Below are 19,339 nucleotides of genomic sequence, written 5' to 3' on the forward strand. Positions count from 1 at the left end.
TGTAGATATTATTAGGGTTATTTGTTGTTGGGGTTTTTTTAGCACTTTTGGGAAAACAATCAAAATGTTATGATGACTCATATTTATGCGAATCTCTGTGATTCAATTAAATGCTCTCTCGTACCACATGCATCCTGCCCCCAGAGGCAGGTCTTGCTCTGCAGTAGCAGCACATTTGCACATTACATTACTTGTGGTGCATATCAATCAGTTCCGTAGTTTAGTAGTCAGGACACTGATCAGTGAGACCATCACAAAATCTTTCCAGTCTACTGGAATGTTTGCTCCCTTAAAAATCCCACTGTGCCCTGCAGAAACCAAGGAGCATCCGTGCTCACTATGTTCCCTTACTGGAAATTACACCATATGTTTTGAAGCATGTCAGCTCAAATAAAAATGGCAGATAAACTCTCAGCCAACCTTGTCTACGAAGGGAGTGGTGATAGCTCAAGTGGTTAAGGTTCTGGGTTCTTGAACGGAAAATCGGGGCTGAAGTCCCAGGACTATCAAACTACCATAGTTGGGCCCTTGAGCAAGGCCTCAAACCACCCCCTGCTCCAGGGGCACTACGTCATAGCTGACCCTTCACTCTAACCCCAAACCTCCAAGGATGGGATACGCAACGAAAAATTTCACTGTTCAGTACTATGACAATAAAGGCTTCTTAAATATCTAACTTAACTAAATAGCTTGTTATGATTGTTGTAATTACTTACATTAGTTATTTGTAACTTTATTTGATGTTTTATATACGATTTGTTTGAGTCTAACAACTTTCTTTAATGATTAAAAAAACACTAGCTAGCTAACCAGCCTGCTTGAAGTATCATGAGAGAAATCCTTGTGATTAAGCTAACAAATTTATATGACATAAAAAAAAAAACTTTGATATGTTTGGGTTTTTATAGGGTCGGAAGTGTCCCAGTGTAAATAAGCCTTTCAAGTGCCTCAACTTGATACCTGATGGTATAGCTCAGTGGTTATGGTGTTGAACTGCTGCTTGGAAGGTTGTGAGTTTGAATCCCAGGCCAATTTGTAGCTGTTTTACCAGCTTGAGGCTCTTTAATGCTGGAATTTGTTGCCTCTTCAGATGAGAATGTGACTCAGTAACTATGAGGCTCTTGTTAATCTCATTACTGTTCTCCACAGCAAAACTGTTGTTATGTTTGTTGTAGGTTTGCTGTGGGTTTGGTGTATTTGGCTGTTGTGCCAGTGCCAGACATTTCACAGCATCTTCCTGTTGCAGAAGAAAGTGGAAATATGAAGACATACAGAAGCAAATCACAGCTAAGAAGGCATTTCATGGGGATTTGAAAAAGACTGTTCCATTTTAGCATATTGAAACACATTAATACGATTATTGTACTTATAACAAAAGTGTACTAATAACAAAAATAGTCATTCTATTTGATTAAGTATATTAATCATCGGTGTGGCTCCAAGTAGTCAAAAGTATGCTGTAGCATCATCAAGTTTAGTGTACTTTAGTGACTTTCTTTTTCACTCGGGAGAGCAAATCACAGAATGAAAAGCTCTGTCAGTCTGACTGGCATGCTGTCTGGGTTGAGTGCTTCCTGGGATTCGGAAATTTGCTCGAGCACTCTCTCTGGGTCTCTGCATGCACACTTCAGAGGCAGCAGCACATCTGAACACGAGAACTCCAAGCTCCAAAGGCTATTTACATGCTGACTAAGTCTTTAGGAGAGAATTATATTCACTGGGCAGAGGGCTTGAAGTCTTTGCTACTTTAGTTTTAGTAGAATTATTGTTGCATTCAGTTCAGTTCAGTTCAGTTTTATTTGTATAGGAATTTCAACATTGGGAATTGTCCCAAAGCACCTGTACAGTAATATTTAAATTCAGGTTATAAATTATTTATTTATATTTATCCCTAATTAGCAAGGCGACAGTGGTGTGGAAGAACTCCTTGAGGCGATATGAGGGAGAAGAACCAGACTCAAAAGGGAACCCATCCTCATCTAGGTGACACCTGAGAGTGTGATTATAAATAATTTCCCTGCTATAATAGTACTATATGGTGCAGCTGCAGTGTGAGAGTGTTTAACCAGAAAATGCATTCTTCTTTTAGTCTATTTTAGTCTTGCCTTTGTATTTTAGTTATCGACTTTTGACTGCAAATTTCAGTCCAAAGACAGTCCAAGTCCCATGGTTTCTAAGTGGCTGTCTCCAGATTGTCTGTGTGGGGATATCCATAGCAGCACCAAATGGTTTCCAAGTGATAACTGCAACCAGAAGTAGGGCATCAGGATGGATCAGGCAGGTCCGGAGAGCAGAAGGGGTCAGGAACACTGATATCTCAGGAGTAGCATGTGTAGCTTGACAGAGAGCAAGGGAGCAAGAGAGAGAGAGAGATAAGTTATGAGAACAGACCCCTTTTTGAGGATGCCTACAATTTTAGCAATTACAACAGTTTAAATAATCCTCTTATAATAGTAAGTGTATAGAGGCTACGATGCTTCAGCATTTTCCATCTTTTGCTAAAGTAGTTCATCTAACGTTATGCAGGAGGTCAGTGACTTGGCTTAAAGTTTATCAAGCATGTAAGCTGCATCGAGTAGCAAAGAGGAGTAGTGGGAGTGGGATCACATGATTCAGCCGCAGCCAGCAAAGCACTGGAGCAGCAAATTATTCAGTCTCATTCCCATATTGATTCTGACCTCCTCTAACGCCTCATTACCACCGTCTTCAGTCCTCATAAATGTGCCCCAGTGTCCAATGGGACACTTCTCATTGTTCAAATTGTCAGGTTAACCTCTGTGGGGAATGCTAGGAGCAAAGGCGGTGTCTTAAACTGAATTTCCTGTCTCTGTTCTTACTTACTGTCTCACTCACCATCTCTTGGCCACTATGAAAATATTAGTTATAGGACTTTTGCAGCAGCTTGGCTGACACTATTTTCAATGCAGTACTCATTATGGAGCACATAGCCTTCATAACCTGAAATGCGATCTGTACACAGCCTCAGAAATATATTTGCAATGAATATACATCACACCCATGCATTTTGTAGTATGTCTAATAAAATATGTCATGTAACACTTGTAATATAACTTTTGAAGACGCAAACTGTTTTTATTATGTTAATTATGTTAATTAAACATAAGAAGCACTTGGAAGAATCACCTTTGGCTTCAATTATAGCTGCAACTCTTCAGGGAGTTAGCTCTGTCTGCCTTGCACATCTGGATCCTGCTAGTCTTCTTGCCAAAACTGCTTAATCTCTGTCTGACTGAATAGAAATTGTTGGTGATTCTGAATCAGGTTTAGGTCTGGGCTCTGAGTTTTAAAACATTCTGGTTTTTGATTTTCAATCCCTTCAGTATAACTAGAACCTTGAACCTACTTGTAAATTCTGAGCCATTTGTACTGTATAGTCTTCCTCTGTGTGTGACCGTTTTTGCCTGGCACTTTGGATTGTATGCTATCTTTGATTTTTGTGCTTTAAACTCAGAAGTTTATATGGCTTTTTCTGTAATGGCTTTTTCTCTCCAGGCTTTAGTGAGCATCAAGGCGCATTTCTCTCATTTGAAATGTGCATCTTTCAAGCTGCCTCAGAGTTATCCTTAGGTTTTTGGCTGCTTTTCTGACTAATGTCATTCTTACCTGGGCATTGACTTATAGTGGACAGCCTCCTCTAGGAAGAGTCATGTTGGTGCAATGTTCTTTCGATGTTTTAATGGTTGTTATGGTGCTCTGTGGGATATTTGCTGAGGATGCTCGACATGATTTATTTGGAATAAACCCAGATGTTATACCTTAACAGCACTTTGCCCTGGTCTGCTATGTATTTAGGTATGTTCTCAGAGCCCATGTGACACTTTAGGTGCTACAAGATGAGAAGACATGAATATATTGAAAATTGTATATTTTGCCCACTTCAGTATTATGAACTATTTTGTGTAGACTCATAAACATACAAGACAATCCATTTTAGTTCAAGGTAATAACACTACAAAAGGTTTTACAAGGCACAGTAAAGTCTGTGTTATTTGCCTTACTCAATTAATTTTATAAATGAAGTGTTTGCAGTATTTTGTGTGAAATACGGCCCTTTAAGTAGTGGTATCATCTTGATAAAGATACTGAAGAGGAAAAGCTTTGCACCGAGAGTTAGAAAGGCTTTTCTACTCAGCAGTCAGAACAAGTGGAGAGAAACCCTGTTTATTCTTTTTCTTTGTACTCACCATCCACTTTGTGAGGAGCTTTATAATGGAATGCGTCTACAGAGGATTTAGATAATAGTTTGTTACCAGAGATAATGTCACAGACATAGCATAAACACTGTTAATAATAATAATAATAATAATAATAATGATAGTAATAATAATAATAATTATAATAATCCAAATTTATATAACGTTTTTTATTTGGAGTTTATAATCTCAATGTTATACATGTATAAAAATGACTTACTTGCTTCACGACCCACTGCTAAATTGCTATTTATGTCTTTGCTGACTCAGACATATTGCTTAGCCTACTGGGGTCTTCCATCTCAAATCCCATGACATCACCCACCAGCACTGCATGACAGTACTACATATACTGGCCTTTGAGCAAAAAAAGATAAGGGTTCATTACTGCCACAGAGAAACCGTGACTGAAGCCTGAACCTCCTCCAGCCTGTTTGCCCAAAGTCACATGGATCTGTCATCCTCAGCAAGATAACAGTGGCCTCATGCAGGGCATGATGGGACTCCCCCTGCTTTTGCTTGTGAGCTGAGTGTCAGAGAATGCCTAACTCTTAGAATCCTTAACTAGGCTGTAGCAGCTCAAGCATCTTAAAATCAAACAGTATGGAAGGCAAAAGACTGTCAGCTGTGACGGTGCAAAGTCATGTGCTTGATGAATGAGTGAATGATGAACTGTTGTTCTCAGTATGTCCTTTAATGTGCTTTTAACTATCACAATAATTGAGCTCGTTGTCTGTCATTAATCACCTTTTTCTTCTTCTTTTTTTCTCTTCATTGCAGAAATCTCTATTTTATTCCCATTATTTAGTGGGTCTTCATACCTGGAGCTTCAGCCCTTTACAAAACTGTATACAAGCTCTGAAACCACCATGTCTTCTGGAGACACAGTTAGCATTTATCTAACTGTGAACACGAAGAGTCCCAATGGAATTATACTTTACAGTGAGTATCTAGCGTTCACTTTTCCTTTACATATGGTGTCATATACAGTGACACCATAATATCTCTATCTATTTAGGACTCAAAATATCTGTTGTTATATCTAAACCAAAATGGTCTAAACCAGAAGATTGTTTTGTAATTATTAAATATGAGCCTTATCACTATAGGCCTGGAAAAAAAAAAAAACAGAAAAACTCCAGAGATAGATAACGTCAACACTGTCAGCAGGGTCTGTGAATTCTGACTATGAGAGTTACTCAACCTCTTATCACTTTCTCACATATGCAGCATTTTTGATGGGATTGGATGCACAAGTAGGATACATACCCTTTAGACTCAATCAGACTGTGAAACTTTCTGGTGAGGTTTTAGTGGGGGTTTTTTTATTGTACTTGTAAATGTATCAGTTTAGAAAACATCTCTTTACTCTGAATAATAATCGACTAGCAGGCATGGAGGCAATTTTTCTGCATTGTTCTTTGTGGTGCTTTTCTGCTCATCGCAGTTGTAAAGAGAGGTTATTTGGGTGACCAGTCATGTCAAAGCAGCCTAGCTGTTCTTCTTTCTTCTCTGTCCTCTCTCATCAGCAATTTCTGCCTGCTGGTCACAGGTTGTCTTTTGCATGTGCATGAAAATCCCAGGAGATCAGCAGTTTCTGAATTACCAAAAACCAGCCAGTCTCTCTGAATGAAGCTTGTGACCTGGATTTATGCATATACTCATAGTGAGATTAACCCTAACTGACCACAAGGAGATTTTTTAATTATCCTTTTTAACACATTTACATTACATTTACGGAATTTGGAAGATGCCCTTATCCAGAGCAACTTACATTTTGTATCTCATTTTATACAACTGAGCAATTGAGGGCTCAGAGGCCCAGCAGTGGCAGCTTGGTGGACCTGAGATTTGAACTCATAACCTTCTGATCAGTAGTCCAACACCTCAACCACAAAGCTACCACACCCCCTGTTTAGCAATAATTCATGCCAATAAATCAGGATGCTAAATAAAATAGTTGTTGTTTTAATGTCTGCAGTCTTCCTGAGCACACAGGAAATCCAAAAAAATTCTGCAGTTTTTCATGTAGTCATGGTTCAGACTGATCTAATTTCATCTTAGAAACCTTTCTGAGATCCAGACAATGTGCAGTTGAGAAGGTCAACAGATATGACATTCATTAACCACATTCTTTTTTTGCAGAACTCTTAGTTCTCGGCACTGACATACTCTTAATAAACTCTGCATTGCTATGGCCACCTGAGCACTGATGAGCTGAAAAATGAGTTTGCTGTTGGCATTTAGGCATTTCTTGAGTGCACAGAATAGTGCCCTCTTCTTTCTTTTTAAGAGCTGTCCTATACTACTTCTCCATTAACATGGTCATTAGACAGCTGGAGAAACACACCTTCGGCAGAATCCAAGACATTTAGAAATGTGGTTTGTATTATAATGTATTATTAACTTGCTAACATGTGGAGTCCTTAAGAGCAGGGTGATGGGGAATCCTAATTAATTACTATTAAATATTGCTAAATGATGGTTCTTTGTTGTGATAACCTGAAATAGATCCACTTTTATCCATATCTCAGAGAGATAAATCTTACTCTTTGTCAAGTTTATCTGAAACATAAGTAAAACAAATCAAGCAGCACTATATAAACATTTATAACAGTAGGAATTATTTATGGAGAATGCTATACTCCATGTATTCCATATATTTCTTTCTAAAAGTCAATAACAGAAGAACAATTAGTAATCACCGACTTGAAAGATGTCAAAGCTCTAACTGCCCTGTTTATTGACAACCAGTAAGTTCATGTTAATCAATTCATTGATGGAGGAAATCCATTTAAACTAATGTCCTAAAGGCAACATGTATTCATTTACCTTAAAAAATAGTATGCATTTCCTTTTATTTAAAAAAAAAAAAAAAAAGCAAAAAACCTCCTTTTAAAATATAGATATTCTGTTCAACCAAGCAAAGTAAAGTGAAATATTATGAGTAAAACATATGTATTCAACTAGCATACTGTGTTGATGTTCACCTGCTTTGGCTATTGAAAGGCCCAAATGAGGAAAATGCATTCTGTAGCAATCGTTAGTAATAACTCCTCCAGCTGTAACAATGACAGTTAAATAACCTGTTAGCCGGATGAGCTGAATCTATAAATTGGTGACAGAGATGGCAGATGGGTGGGGTTTAGCTTATGTTATCAGAATGATTGGTCTTGATGTCAAGTTAGTAAATTCATTTTTTACCTCCATCCTGTCAGATTAGCTATGCGAGCGCACCTCAGCTGCCACTGGCCACATCGGACACATCTGACAGTGTTTATCTCATGTCACTGGCTGTCAGAGAGCTCATGAATTTCCTTTACTGATAGAGGTCTTGGGGAGAGAAAGAAATTTACTATTTGTCTTGTTATTATTTCCCCTTCACTTTCTGTCCTTGCTGTCATCATAGGATTTAATTTTGTGCTCCAGTCTTCCTGTTCCATATGATGAGGTAAATGCAAATTCAATATGAAATAATGATCTCGTTGGATGAATTTGGGGATGAATAATCTGTTCCCAGTACATGCTTAAGATTTGAAGTATTAAAATATGTAAATAATAGTGGCTGGTGTGACCAAAACCCATTAAGAAACAAATGCAAAATCACACACAACAGCATATTTAAAAACTCATCAATACAAACTAAAAATTAAAAGGCTAGCTCATTACTGGAGATCACATGCCTGTTGCTGATTGGTGGATTACAGAACAGCTTGAAAATTTATACTACTGCTTTATATTACTATTATCACTGGTGATTTATTTGTGCTAAGGGCATCCATTTGATGTTTTTGTTGGATATGATGTCTTTTTTCACGGCATAACTATGTGTATGACAATGCTGAAAACCTGCCTAAAGGAAGCTCAGACATTCAGAAGAAACACATTGCCATAATAACATAACTCCAGATTAAATAGATTTCCCTGGGCTAACTAGATAACAGACTGAAAAAGTCTAATTTTCCTTAGCTGAGGTGTTTCTGAATTTGCTGAAGTGTAGTGGTTCTCTATTGTTTTTCTGGTTATTTTAATATGTTCCGGTTTGCTAATGTGTGACTAGTGCCATGCACTTGACCCGTGTCTGTATGAGTTTATGCATTGTGCTGCTGCCACATGATTTGCTGATTAAACAATTGCATAAATGTGCATGTGTATAGGTGATCCTAATACATAGACAGTGAGTGTAAGTCGGTTAAAACTCTCCCCTTTCTAAATGAATGTCTCTAGCCTGGTAGCTAGCTATGGTCTGATGAGTACTTCAGTTAAGTAATTTCTATATATGCATGTGATTGTTCACAACTGGGAGTCCGTTCCTGTTTAAAAACAAATTAGAGTTGCTGCAATGGCCAGCTTTTTTGTACATTTAACAGGAATGCTGCAGTGCTCAGTTTAGTGGGCTATACTATAGCTTTCCCCTTTATAGTGCCCATGTGCACACTTTTGGAATTGTAATGCTGACTGCATCCCATGTCTCTTCTCTAGACATCAGTCCCTGATCTCACTAATGCTCTTGTTGCTGAATCGGCAAATCCTCACAGCCATACTCTAAAATCTAGTGGAAAGCCTTACCGGAAGAATGGAAGTTATTAAAACAGCAGAGAAGAAGTAGACTTTATTTGTCACTTTATAACACAGTGAAATGTATTTCTTAGTGCATGATATGGTGCAGAGAGGGTTAAAGGCTTTGCTTAAGAGCCCACAGTGGCAGATTAGCAGTGCTACAGCTTGAACTCCTGACCTTCTTATCAGTAACCTGGAACCTTAAATGATGAGGCACAGCTGCTTCTGCCAAAGGTGAAAATCCTATGGGATGCTCAACAAGGATACAATAGATGAGTGTGAGAGTATAGTTTATCTCATATACGTTGATGATATTATTCTGTCCCAACTTGTCAAACCACCTTTAAAGCATCCTCCCACAATCAGAGCTGCAAAAAAAATAACAGAAAATAAAGCCGAGGAAAAAAACTAGAGATCAAACATATAGAGTTAATCCAAAGGCACAGGTAAAGCATGCATCAAAATGCAGGGCAAAGCTGTATGCCAGACTTGCTCTTCATCCATCTCCCTCTCTTTTCTCTCTCTACACTCCTCCTCTCTGACAAACGCAGCCCTGGGGGAGTCTGAGGTGGAGGAATGTGGTGGTAAGGAGTGTGGAAGCGGTGGACAGGGAAGAACAGGTGACGGCTACTGACAAAAAGGACGAACGCTCCGTTAGGCCCAGCTCAGGGTAATGGGGCCATTGGGACTTTGAGCAGTAATTCGTCATCTCGTCGTCCCACAAGTGAGAAGAGAAGGAAAGATGGAGAAGAAATGAAACACGAGTTACAGGGAGCAGGTGTCCTGGAGGAAATGTAATTGTTTTCAAAAAGCACCACAGCAAAGGGAGGGAGACAGTTGGGCATTAAATCTCACAATAGATTTGAAGTATTTTGTATCTGGTTGAGCAAATCCGTAACCACAGTTCTACATCTGTTTGACTGATTGTTATAATTTAATAAATATCAAAATGTTTGTTAATGCTCAACATGGATTTCTTACACTTCTTCCAAAATCAGATGGGGAATTGTCCCTTGAGAAGTCACTAGACTTGTTTTTCCGCCATTACATCTAGCCCTAAATAAACCTTGGCAATAGTACAGCTATATCCAAGCTGAGTCTTGGAGGACCAGAGCATTACTTTCAACTTGACTGAACTAGATTAAACTTGTCAGCTGATTAGCAAGTGCTACATGAGTTGAATTGAGTGATTTGGAGCATGATAAACACTAAACTCTACAGTGGTATGGACCTTAAGGATGCAAAATTTGACCCCTTTGCTCATTTTATAAATTATTTGCATAAATGAAGCTGTCAAAAAAAAATACCCAACAGACTAGAATTAGTAAAAATGCTTTATACAGTGCCCTACAATCCCTTGCTAGTAAGGATGATCAGGCACTGAATGGTTAGGGATTTTGTGGTTGTTAATCATTGCCTCACCCTAGGTGCTATTTTCTCATGAGGACCCAAACCAAGAGATGTTAAGACCCTGAGAAGTAGTCTGTCCTGTTCCTTAACTTTGTCTATCATCTGTACAACATTTCTAATATAACTTTAGAGTAAAAATTTAGCAGGGTTAAATAGATTTTGCAAAAAAAAAAAAAACAACTAATATGCATGCAAGAGTTGTCAGCCGAAAGCATCATAATTGTATCCATGGTGTCTCAATTCATTGGGAAACATTGTGTGTATGTAAATGAATGTATCTACTTGACTTTGCATCTATTGAATTAGTCTTTTTTAGTGGTGTTCAGTTTGTAAACAAATCAGTTTTTGGTCAAGTTTTTAAGTCACTTTCCTCATTTCCTCACCCGTGTAAAACGTGCTGTTTTGGCATCTTTCGCCTGATTTTTAAAGACTACATTAGAGTGTGGCCTATAAAGGAGCATGTCATTGGTTGGACCTATCGAAATAATATAACTCTTAATGAAAGAGACTTGGAGTTGAGTCTAAATGAGAGCAGTACTGATTCTGTCTGAACTGGGACATGTGGACATTATGGTTCATTACAAAGTGAAGGAACTAGTTTGCAGATAATACGATCGAACAGGGACATGTCGGTCATGAACAAAACGAATGAACAAGAAGCATCATTCATTCAATTTGGATGTGTGTCTTACTGGTTAAACGAGAGGAGAAGGAGGGCAGGAGCTAGGAAGAGAATGCAGCACTCGAGCTCTGGAGACGTTTTATATCTGTGCCTGAAGCATAATCCCAGTTTATGAATATGTAATGATTGATGATGACTAACAATAATGACGCTGACTGAAATTTGATTACTTTTTTGGGGTTGGGAGGGGTTGTTGTCAACTCAGCCGTTGCACACTTTATGTAGAACTGTGTGATTGTACTAGTCCCTAGTTCCTTGCTGTTTTATGTACCTTTATATCTTTATGAAGCACCAGCGTCCTGGAGGAACGTTGTTTCCTTTCATTATGTATTGCACCAGCCACATATGGTTGAAATGGCAATAACTTGACTTGACAAAATCTAGGAATATATATATATATATATGTCCTTTGATAGGAAAATAATCACCTCGGTAGTGTCAGTAAATTTGTACAACTCTACTAGCTGAGCTAACTGATACACTCACCAGAGCCAGCAATGATCTCTGCTACTTCCCTCTAAGCTCTCTTTTGTGTGTGTGTGTGTGTAATGGTGTCTGTTGACATTTAATAAGTTGAAACCAAAAGTTATTCTCACATTTCCGCGTATGAAACTGCATGTGAATGGGAATCTAATTGCAGGTAGGAAGTAAAGTTGTGACCATAGGACTGGTCATTTGCATTTTGTCTCTTTACCATGTCATACCTAATTTGCATACAATTAAGAATATCATCATTCATGTCACGATGTCACTTGGCTCTGTCGCTGAAGATAATGAATGGTCGCCTGATGCTTTGGCACTTGTTAGTGAGAATGTAAGGTAATTCATTATCGTTTCTATAGAGACAGCAAATGCACAGGGGCTCAGATGACTATTCCTCCACATAATTTAAACCTAATAATAAACTGATTTTTATAAATATGTTCTTCAACACAGAAAAAATCCATTTTAGTCATTAAGATCTCTGTAAGGAGAACATTTATGGAAAGAGCTGCTGGGATAGGAATTGCTTCATATCAGCCTTTCACACGCATTTTTCTGTAACAGCACCTCAAGTCAAGCTTTATTTTTTGATATAACATTAGAGTAAAGTGTTTCAGTGTTCCGTGTATACTGTGTGGTTTTTCCAGTTTCCATCAGTTTTAACACTGATGATGGTTATTGTTTGCTACCATGCTGATAAATTGTGTATAGCCACTTGAAATGAAAAAATACGTTTTGTTTCTTCAGAGTAAAGCTGATTGTACCTTTTGTAGAACATGGAATAAACAACGTCTGCCCTGCTACAAGTGGATCAATGATTGGTAACAAATACTCTGTTTACAAATGATTGGAAACAAATTCTCTGTGTGTAACATTGTACATTTGGTTCACAGAACTGTACCTATTTTTTTGTCCAACTGTTTGCTTCCATTCAGCATGTGTTTGATGTTTTCTTCTTTCTTCTGGGCTTTGAATGTGGATGGAAAACATTTTCTTTTAAACATCCATTAATTTATACACTATTTTCAGAAGCACTTTCATGGCAGAATTTCCAAGAAGCAACTCGGAAAATGAAGAAAACTAAAAGGTTTTCCGCGATTAAGAACAGCATTGTTACTTAGCGTAAAAAAAATAATACCGTATGTAGCTTGTAAAATAAGGAACTGCAACGTGCCAATCACAGAAAAGGTCATAAGGAACTCTTTTTTACCTAATGAGGTCTAGGTGGAATTACACTTAATAGGTCAGTCTTAAAGAACTGTAACTCAAAGATTAATTCACTGCAAGAAAAATGTCACCCTTATTTGCCTACACGTTCTGTAGTGCCTCGAATGTCATGAGGAACAAGAATGAAAGTAATTGGCATGCTGCAGGCTTGCCGTGTCCACTATGGAGTAAGCTAGGTATAATGGACCAGTGGCTTTAAGTCCTCTTAACGGGTGAGACTCAGTGTCTAAGAAATCAATCCCTGATGGAAGTCACATAATGGTGTACAAGGCATTCACTATACAGATTAGGGGCAGCTTTATTTCATTAAAAGCAGGATGAAAAGAGTACACTGCAAAAGAGATTGGTCAGTAATTCCTTGTTCTCTTAGTGAGGGAACAGCGTTTGACCCTACAACAGGAAAATAGCGAGCCCTAACACATCATCAGGAGGCGTGAACATTTAACTGCCAAGAGCAAGCAACATCATGAGACGAGCAAGAACAAAAAAACAACCACACAATAAGTATATAATACATAATAGAATAATGTACAAAAGAAAATGCACAACCCTTTAAACCTAGTATTTTATTGAGTTATGATTCATCTCAAAGTGTTATGAATTATTCAATAACTACACTGAAACAAATAGAAATGTTATCTATACCACAAACTGGTCCTGGGAGGTAAGTAATAGGACTGTTTTATTCCTCCCATATTATGTATGTGAAGCAGATATACACTTATTAGAAGTACACCTGCTCATTCATGCAGTTATCCAATCAGCTGCAGTAGTGCAATGCATAAAATCACACATATACCAGCTAAGAGCTTCAAGAGGTGTTCACTACAGACATGAAAATGCAATCTGAGTGACTTTAACGGTGACATAGATCTTGATGCCAGATGGGCTGGTTTGAGTATTTTAGAAACTGCTGATCTTCTGCGATTTTCATGCACAATAATCTCTAGAGTTTATAGAGGTGTGTGTAAAATAAACAACTTCCAGTAAGCAGCATTTCTGGAGGCAAAAACAGGCTGGTTTGCGCTGATGTGAAGGCTAGTGTAACTCAGATAATCATTCTTAACAACTGTGGTGAGCAAAAAAGCATCTCAGAACACACAACACATCAAACCTTGAGGCACATCAATCCTCACAACAACAGAACACTACATCAGGTTCCGCTGCTGTCAAGCCAAGAATCTGAGACTGCATTAGCCACAGGCTCTTTTTACGATATTCAGCTGTCCACTTCAACTGTCCAGTGGCCTTCCGCTGTTGTATCTTTTATGATTGAACTTATTTCTATTTAAAAGGATAGTTCAGAATCCGAACACATCCCCAAAATGTTGATGTTCTTGAGTTAGTGTTTTCTTGCGAAATTAAAACCGTCTTCATAGTAAAATAAATATTTTAATTTGAACAACAACTGCTTTTGGGTTTTGTTAAGTATACATATAATTTGTGCATCTTTTTTATATTCATTTAAATAAATAAATGTCATTTTTGATACAGTTTTAATCCAAAAATATCTGAATATAGTTAATCAACTATGTAAGTAATTAGAATTATTTTTAATATTTATCTTTTTTTTAAAAAAAGAAAAATGGCCTTATTCACATGCAGTGTGTAGCCTGAAATACAAGCTCTTTACCCACAGCAGCTTTGGCAGACTGATTGAGGCAGTTTAGGCAATCTTTAACTGATGGCATGATCTCTTTCTGTTTAGCTGAGGAGCAGAAGTTTGGGGGTCGTTTTCTCCATCTGTTCCTTCAGGATGGATATCCAGGTGCCAGATTGGGATGCAGTGGCAGTGATGTTTTGAAAGTCCTTTCCAGTCAGATAATTGAAAATAACACTGTGGTGCCAATAATAGTGAGGTGAGTACTGTTTCCCAGTGATGAAAGTAGTTCATAGAGAAAAATGCTAGTGGTTTGTGAATAGTGGCATCAAAACCGGACAGCTACGTGACGGAACATGCTGAAACCGCATCCCTGTGTTTCTCATCTTTTCAAGCCATCCTGAACTCTGAAACGAAAGCAAGCTGTATAGTTAGTATCAAATCAATCTGATTAACAAGAAACCTGTACAGTTGTCCATGTTGGAAGGATTTATGTTTGTTTGGTTGCACCGTGAGGCAAAGTAGCATTGACCAGGTCGATGAGAATAAGTTATATAAAGATTTGCAGATTATTTGTGATCAGTGTATTGATTTTGAAAATGTGAATGTGGATTGTTTCAGGCCAAAGGTGATTAGACAAGTGAGACAAAGCGTCACTGTTAAACAGGTTTATTTTCTTAGCAGTCATTTACAATTAGGGTAAGACAACTAAGCTGAATCTTTTGTTTTTGAAGTATTGACAGTACTCCTGTGCTGAGAATTGTGGCTTTGGGAGAGGAGTCTATGGTCATATTCATATTCACAGTGCAAAATATGAGTTAAAAAACTCTGGAGAATCAGAAACATCTTGAACTTTTCTATTTTGTCCTATTGAGTGGCAAGTGAGAACTAGTTAGTGGATGAGATTTCACTATGATTGAATCAAAAGAATTGACTTTACATCCCATCGTAACACCAATCTTGGACTGTGCTTGACTATACTAACACCCATTTATTTCACTCTCATGAGTTAAAAAGACTAGATTTTTGAGTTCACACAACTAAAAAAAGTTTACATAAAGTCTCATTTGGGCAAAAGAAGACATTAAAAAAGCAGATTAGTCATAATGTCTATGTGCATTATACTCATAAGATGTTGTCCTGCTGGATGTAAAAATATAGCATTTAGCACAGTTTAGGGATTAGCTTCTCCATTGCAGTGTACAGTGTTGTCCAGAATATAATATTTTTGCAAATGCGAAATGTAGGTGGCCTACTTATACTGGGAGATAATTGGGTAAGATTTAAACAGTAGTTTGACCTCATTCACATTCATGATCCAAACACTCGCTTTACCTTACTGCGGAGATCTTCTTACAGTCAGCAATACATGGAGGCTTTTCTCTTTGTCTTCTTTCCCTTTCTTTCATTCAGGAATGTAAAGAAATGTGAAGATGTGAAGCAGTGAATTGTAGTGGGGCAACGGCTGCGACATTAGAGATAACAGAGATTAAAGTCTAATTGAGGGTACTTTTTCTCACCCAGAAAGCCTTGTCCTAATTTTATTGGCTTCACCCACTTTGCTCTATTCTTACAGAACAAAGTAAGGAAACATTCAGCAGGAGAGACTGCTGTTTCTTAAATATGGGCTCAGCGATCAGCAAGACGCTTACCTTTTATAGTTCTCAGTAGATGGAAAGACATTCTGCGGAATTAGATTTATTTAGAGACTACTACATTGAATGAAGATGAAATTATTTTAAATAAATGAAATGAATGATACTCTGAGGCAGAGCAGAATCCTCAGGTCATTTTTATTCTTTTTACTTTGAGATTTAGTTTGCACTTCTTTAAGTGTTTAAAAATAGATTAAAATGATTAGATTAAAAATGTGTTTAAAAGATATAGAGATCTATTCTCATGGCAATGCAAGCATGATTAGATTCACTCATATAATACTAACCTCCTCAGCAGGGTGTTTTAGACTCATGGTACTGTTAGTCCCTGACCTAGTGAACTAGCATTTTTGAATCAAAACCTAAAAACACATCTGTAAATGCCATATATAAAAAAAAGAGATATTGGCTTGCTCGCCTGCTTGCTTGTAAATACACAGTTTTACACCACTGCTATTTTTGTGGTCAGATATTAACACACAAGGCTGATGTGGGTGGGGCAACACAAAAGGGGGAGTTACATTCTCCCGAGACCCCCACTTAGCACAGCTTTAAATGTCTTGTCCCATTTCTTAACCCCGTTTTCTGGAGGTTCACTATTTGTGTAGCTCAACTTTAACATAAATAGGCCACTTCACAAAAAAGAGCAACTCTGTCATGGCTAACAATGTGCACAAGCATAACACGTGTCAAAAAACACATCATGCATCAGTTGTAAGATGCTATGGAGATAATACGAGTCTAAAAAATGCAACAGGATGAATCGTATTTGTAAGTCACCTGCTACTGCTTCGGATGGCCTCACATGAATCCTAAATATCTGAGCTCCTAAAAAATAGTTTATGCCCCAGTCTCACCCTGGCTTCAAGGGATAATCAAGTCGCTTGCTACTTTCTAAGAACTGCTGCTGTAATCATAAATGCTTTAGTAAATGGGATGAGTGCATCGAATTGAAGTGGCATGTTTTGCTTCATAGACCAAAAACATTAAAACTTGCATTACTATGTAAAAACAAGCAATTTATTTACATAACATCAGCAGTATCGATGCCGACTATTCAACTATTCAATCAACTTTTTGAAATGTCAGTCAAATTTCCACTTCTGCTTTCTCTCTCATTACCTCCCTTTGGGATGATTTGTATCCCAAAGAATGATTTCAAAATCAGTGAATGATTTAAGAACTCTACATGTGGTGACATAAAATACAGCAACAGAGAAGACTGTGAAATTCGTCAGCCAGATGTTTTACAAACAACGATCTGTAATAATCTGCACACTCTAAAGCAATGAAAAGGATCAGATTTAACTAAATATTAGAGCAACAGACTTAAATATACCTTTTAATCAGTGCACAACATGCACATTTCTGCACTTTACCAATATATATATATATAAAACATCCTATGTTCATGTTCCTACATATCACTGTATCATATTCAGATCCAATCACTGTATTCAGATCACTACCATCTCTATTTTTTATGTATTTATTTTTCTTTTGCAGTTTTCCTCCATATTTTCCCCATATGCCTTAGCCTAGATGTTCTATTTTATTTTAGTGTATCTTATTTGTGTCAACTTCTTTATTCTTTTACATTATTATTATTATTATTATTATTATTATTATTATTATTATTATTATTATTATTATTTTGCCTTAGTGTTAATTGGCTCTATTTATATATCAAGGACAGTCTTGAAAAGCATTTCACTACACATCATACTGTCTATGACTTTGTACGAGACGAATAATAATTGAATTTTAATTTAATAATGTCGTATAACATAATAACTCTATTTCACATTTGTCGCGATCTGCGATAACCTGCGCCGTTGGTCCCGGAATTACCAAAAAAACAACACTGCAATCATGTGTCTTTTTATCAACCCTTTGCTCTTCCACCGAGTTTAGCTTTCTAGTCATGCACACAGGTCAACAACAGAACCCTGGAGTAAATAAAACAGCAGTTGTGCAGGTGCATCGTGCAAGCTTTGCTCAGTTGTACATGACTGCAATTCCAACAAAACAAAATACAAAAATGGGTTTGGAAAACTTGTAGAATTACATTCTTACTGTCACCTTTTCTGGCATTTAAGATAACTGCCCACTTCAGCTGGATTTCAGATACCCATGATTGCCTTGTGGTGCACCAATTATCAGAAGTTCTTCCTTTCGTCCGCTCACTTGGGAGCCAGTTAAAAACACCATTAAGCACAATGAGGGCCATAAGAAATTAAGTGTCAAAAGTCAAAAACAGTTGAAAATTGCCAATAAGAGCACCCAAGAGTATATTGCCAATTCCCTGTTGCTACTTCTTGCTTTAAGCTAGAAGGATGGCCAAAAATCACACAGAGACAATCACACTCTTGGCAAAAGAGAATGCCTTCTTGAGAGCTTCTAAAAATTTGCAGCACTTGAACTTTGGCAGTCATCATTGGAACGACAATTGGAGTTATGTGTTGACAGATGAGACCGAAATCTTTTTGCAAAAAGGGCTGCAGACAGGAAATCCACTAATATCCTCTGGGAAATAAGATGGTGGATAATCGATGCTGTTGGGATAATTTGTAGCTGGTGGCTCAGGAACTTTTAAGATCCCAGAAAGTTTGCCAGGACAGTAAAACATTGTCAGCAAGATAATGACCCCAAATATACATCCATTTGAACCCTCTCTAGTATATTTCCAATTAATTTGTACAGCACTTAATAAGTAGCATTACAGAGGTTTAGATTTACATTGAGATTTCTAAGGAGCAGGATCCAGAAGTGTAAGGAGCATCTCCCTGAGATGACATGAGGAAGAACCAGAAACTTGTGGTTTGAACTGGAGAAAGACTTCGACTAAAAATAAATCTAAAAATATTTTCAAATAAAAGAGCTTGATGGCCCATAAGCTATTTCCGTCGGGTGCTGATAATTTTGGTAATGTTGAACACAATGGTGAAACTGGTGTTTTTATGAGAAGTGCCAATCATTTTAGACTGTACAAAATGCAGTGTTGCAGTATTTTTTTCTTCCCTATAATTGTCAGGTTGTTTACATTGTCAGACACCACAGCCGTTCGTTGTGTGATGTGGCATGCCTACACAGTTGATGATTAAAATCTAGTGAAGATTATGATGTTTAATAAGTGGCAGGGCTTCAGTGTCACTGAGACTTTAACGTTTCAATCCATTTCGAAAGAGGCTTTAAAATGGAGGAATATGTATGACATAATGTGGTTCTCTTGCCTTTGAACTGGATTCACATGACATTTCTACACTGGAGATAGCTACACATAGGATGACTCTCTTAGCTGTATTTTTGCTGCTGATCGTTGTTACCTAAATTTTTTGTCTGAATTTGTATTAACGTTGCTTAACCATTTGCTTAGCAAAATTAATTAGCATTATTTTTTTTTTTATTCTTTTTGTTCCGTTATTTTGGAACAAACTTACTTCATTACCATAGGGAGAATACAGTAATATGTGTCAGAAATAGAAATGATTGCTAGGCAACAGACTGA

At 37.5% G+C, this 19,339-nt stretch overlaps 1 protein-coding gene across 1 annotated transcript in view; it reads left to right on the top strand.

Moving 5' to 3' along the window:
- Window positions 1-19,339, top strand: part of eys (eyes shut homolog) — a 255,068-nt gene that overhangs the window by 180,176 nt on the left and 55,553 nt on the right. The window contains 2 exon segments of the mRNA XM_058384541.1: window positions 4,995-5,156; window positions 14,285-14,435. Coding sequence (XP_058240524.1) covers window positions 4,995-5,156; window positions 14,285-14,435 — 313 coding nt within the window.

This window comes from Hemibagrus wyckioides, linkage group LG29, assembly GCF_019097595.1.
Source record: "Hemibagrus wyckioides isolate EC202008001 linkage group LG29, SWU_Hwy_1.0, whole genome shotgun sequence".
Classification (NCBI taxonomy): Eukaryota; Metazoa; Chordata; class Actinopteri; order Siluriformes; family Bagridae; genus Hemibagrus; species Hemibagrus wyckioides.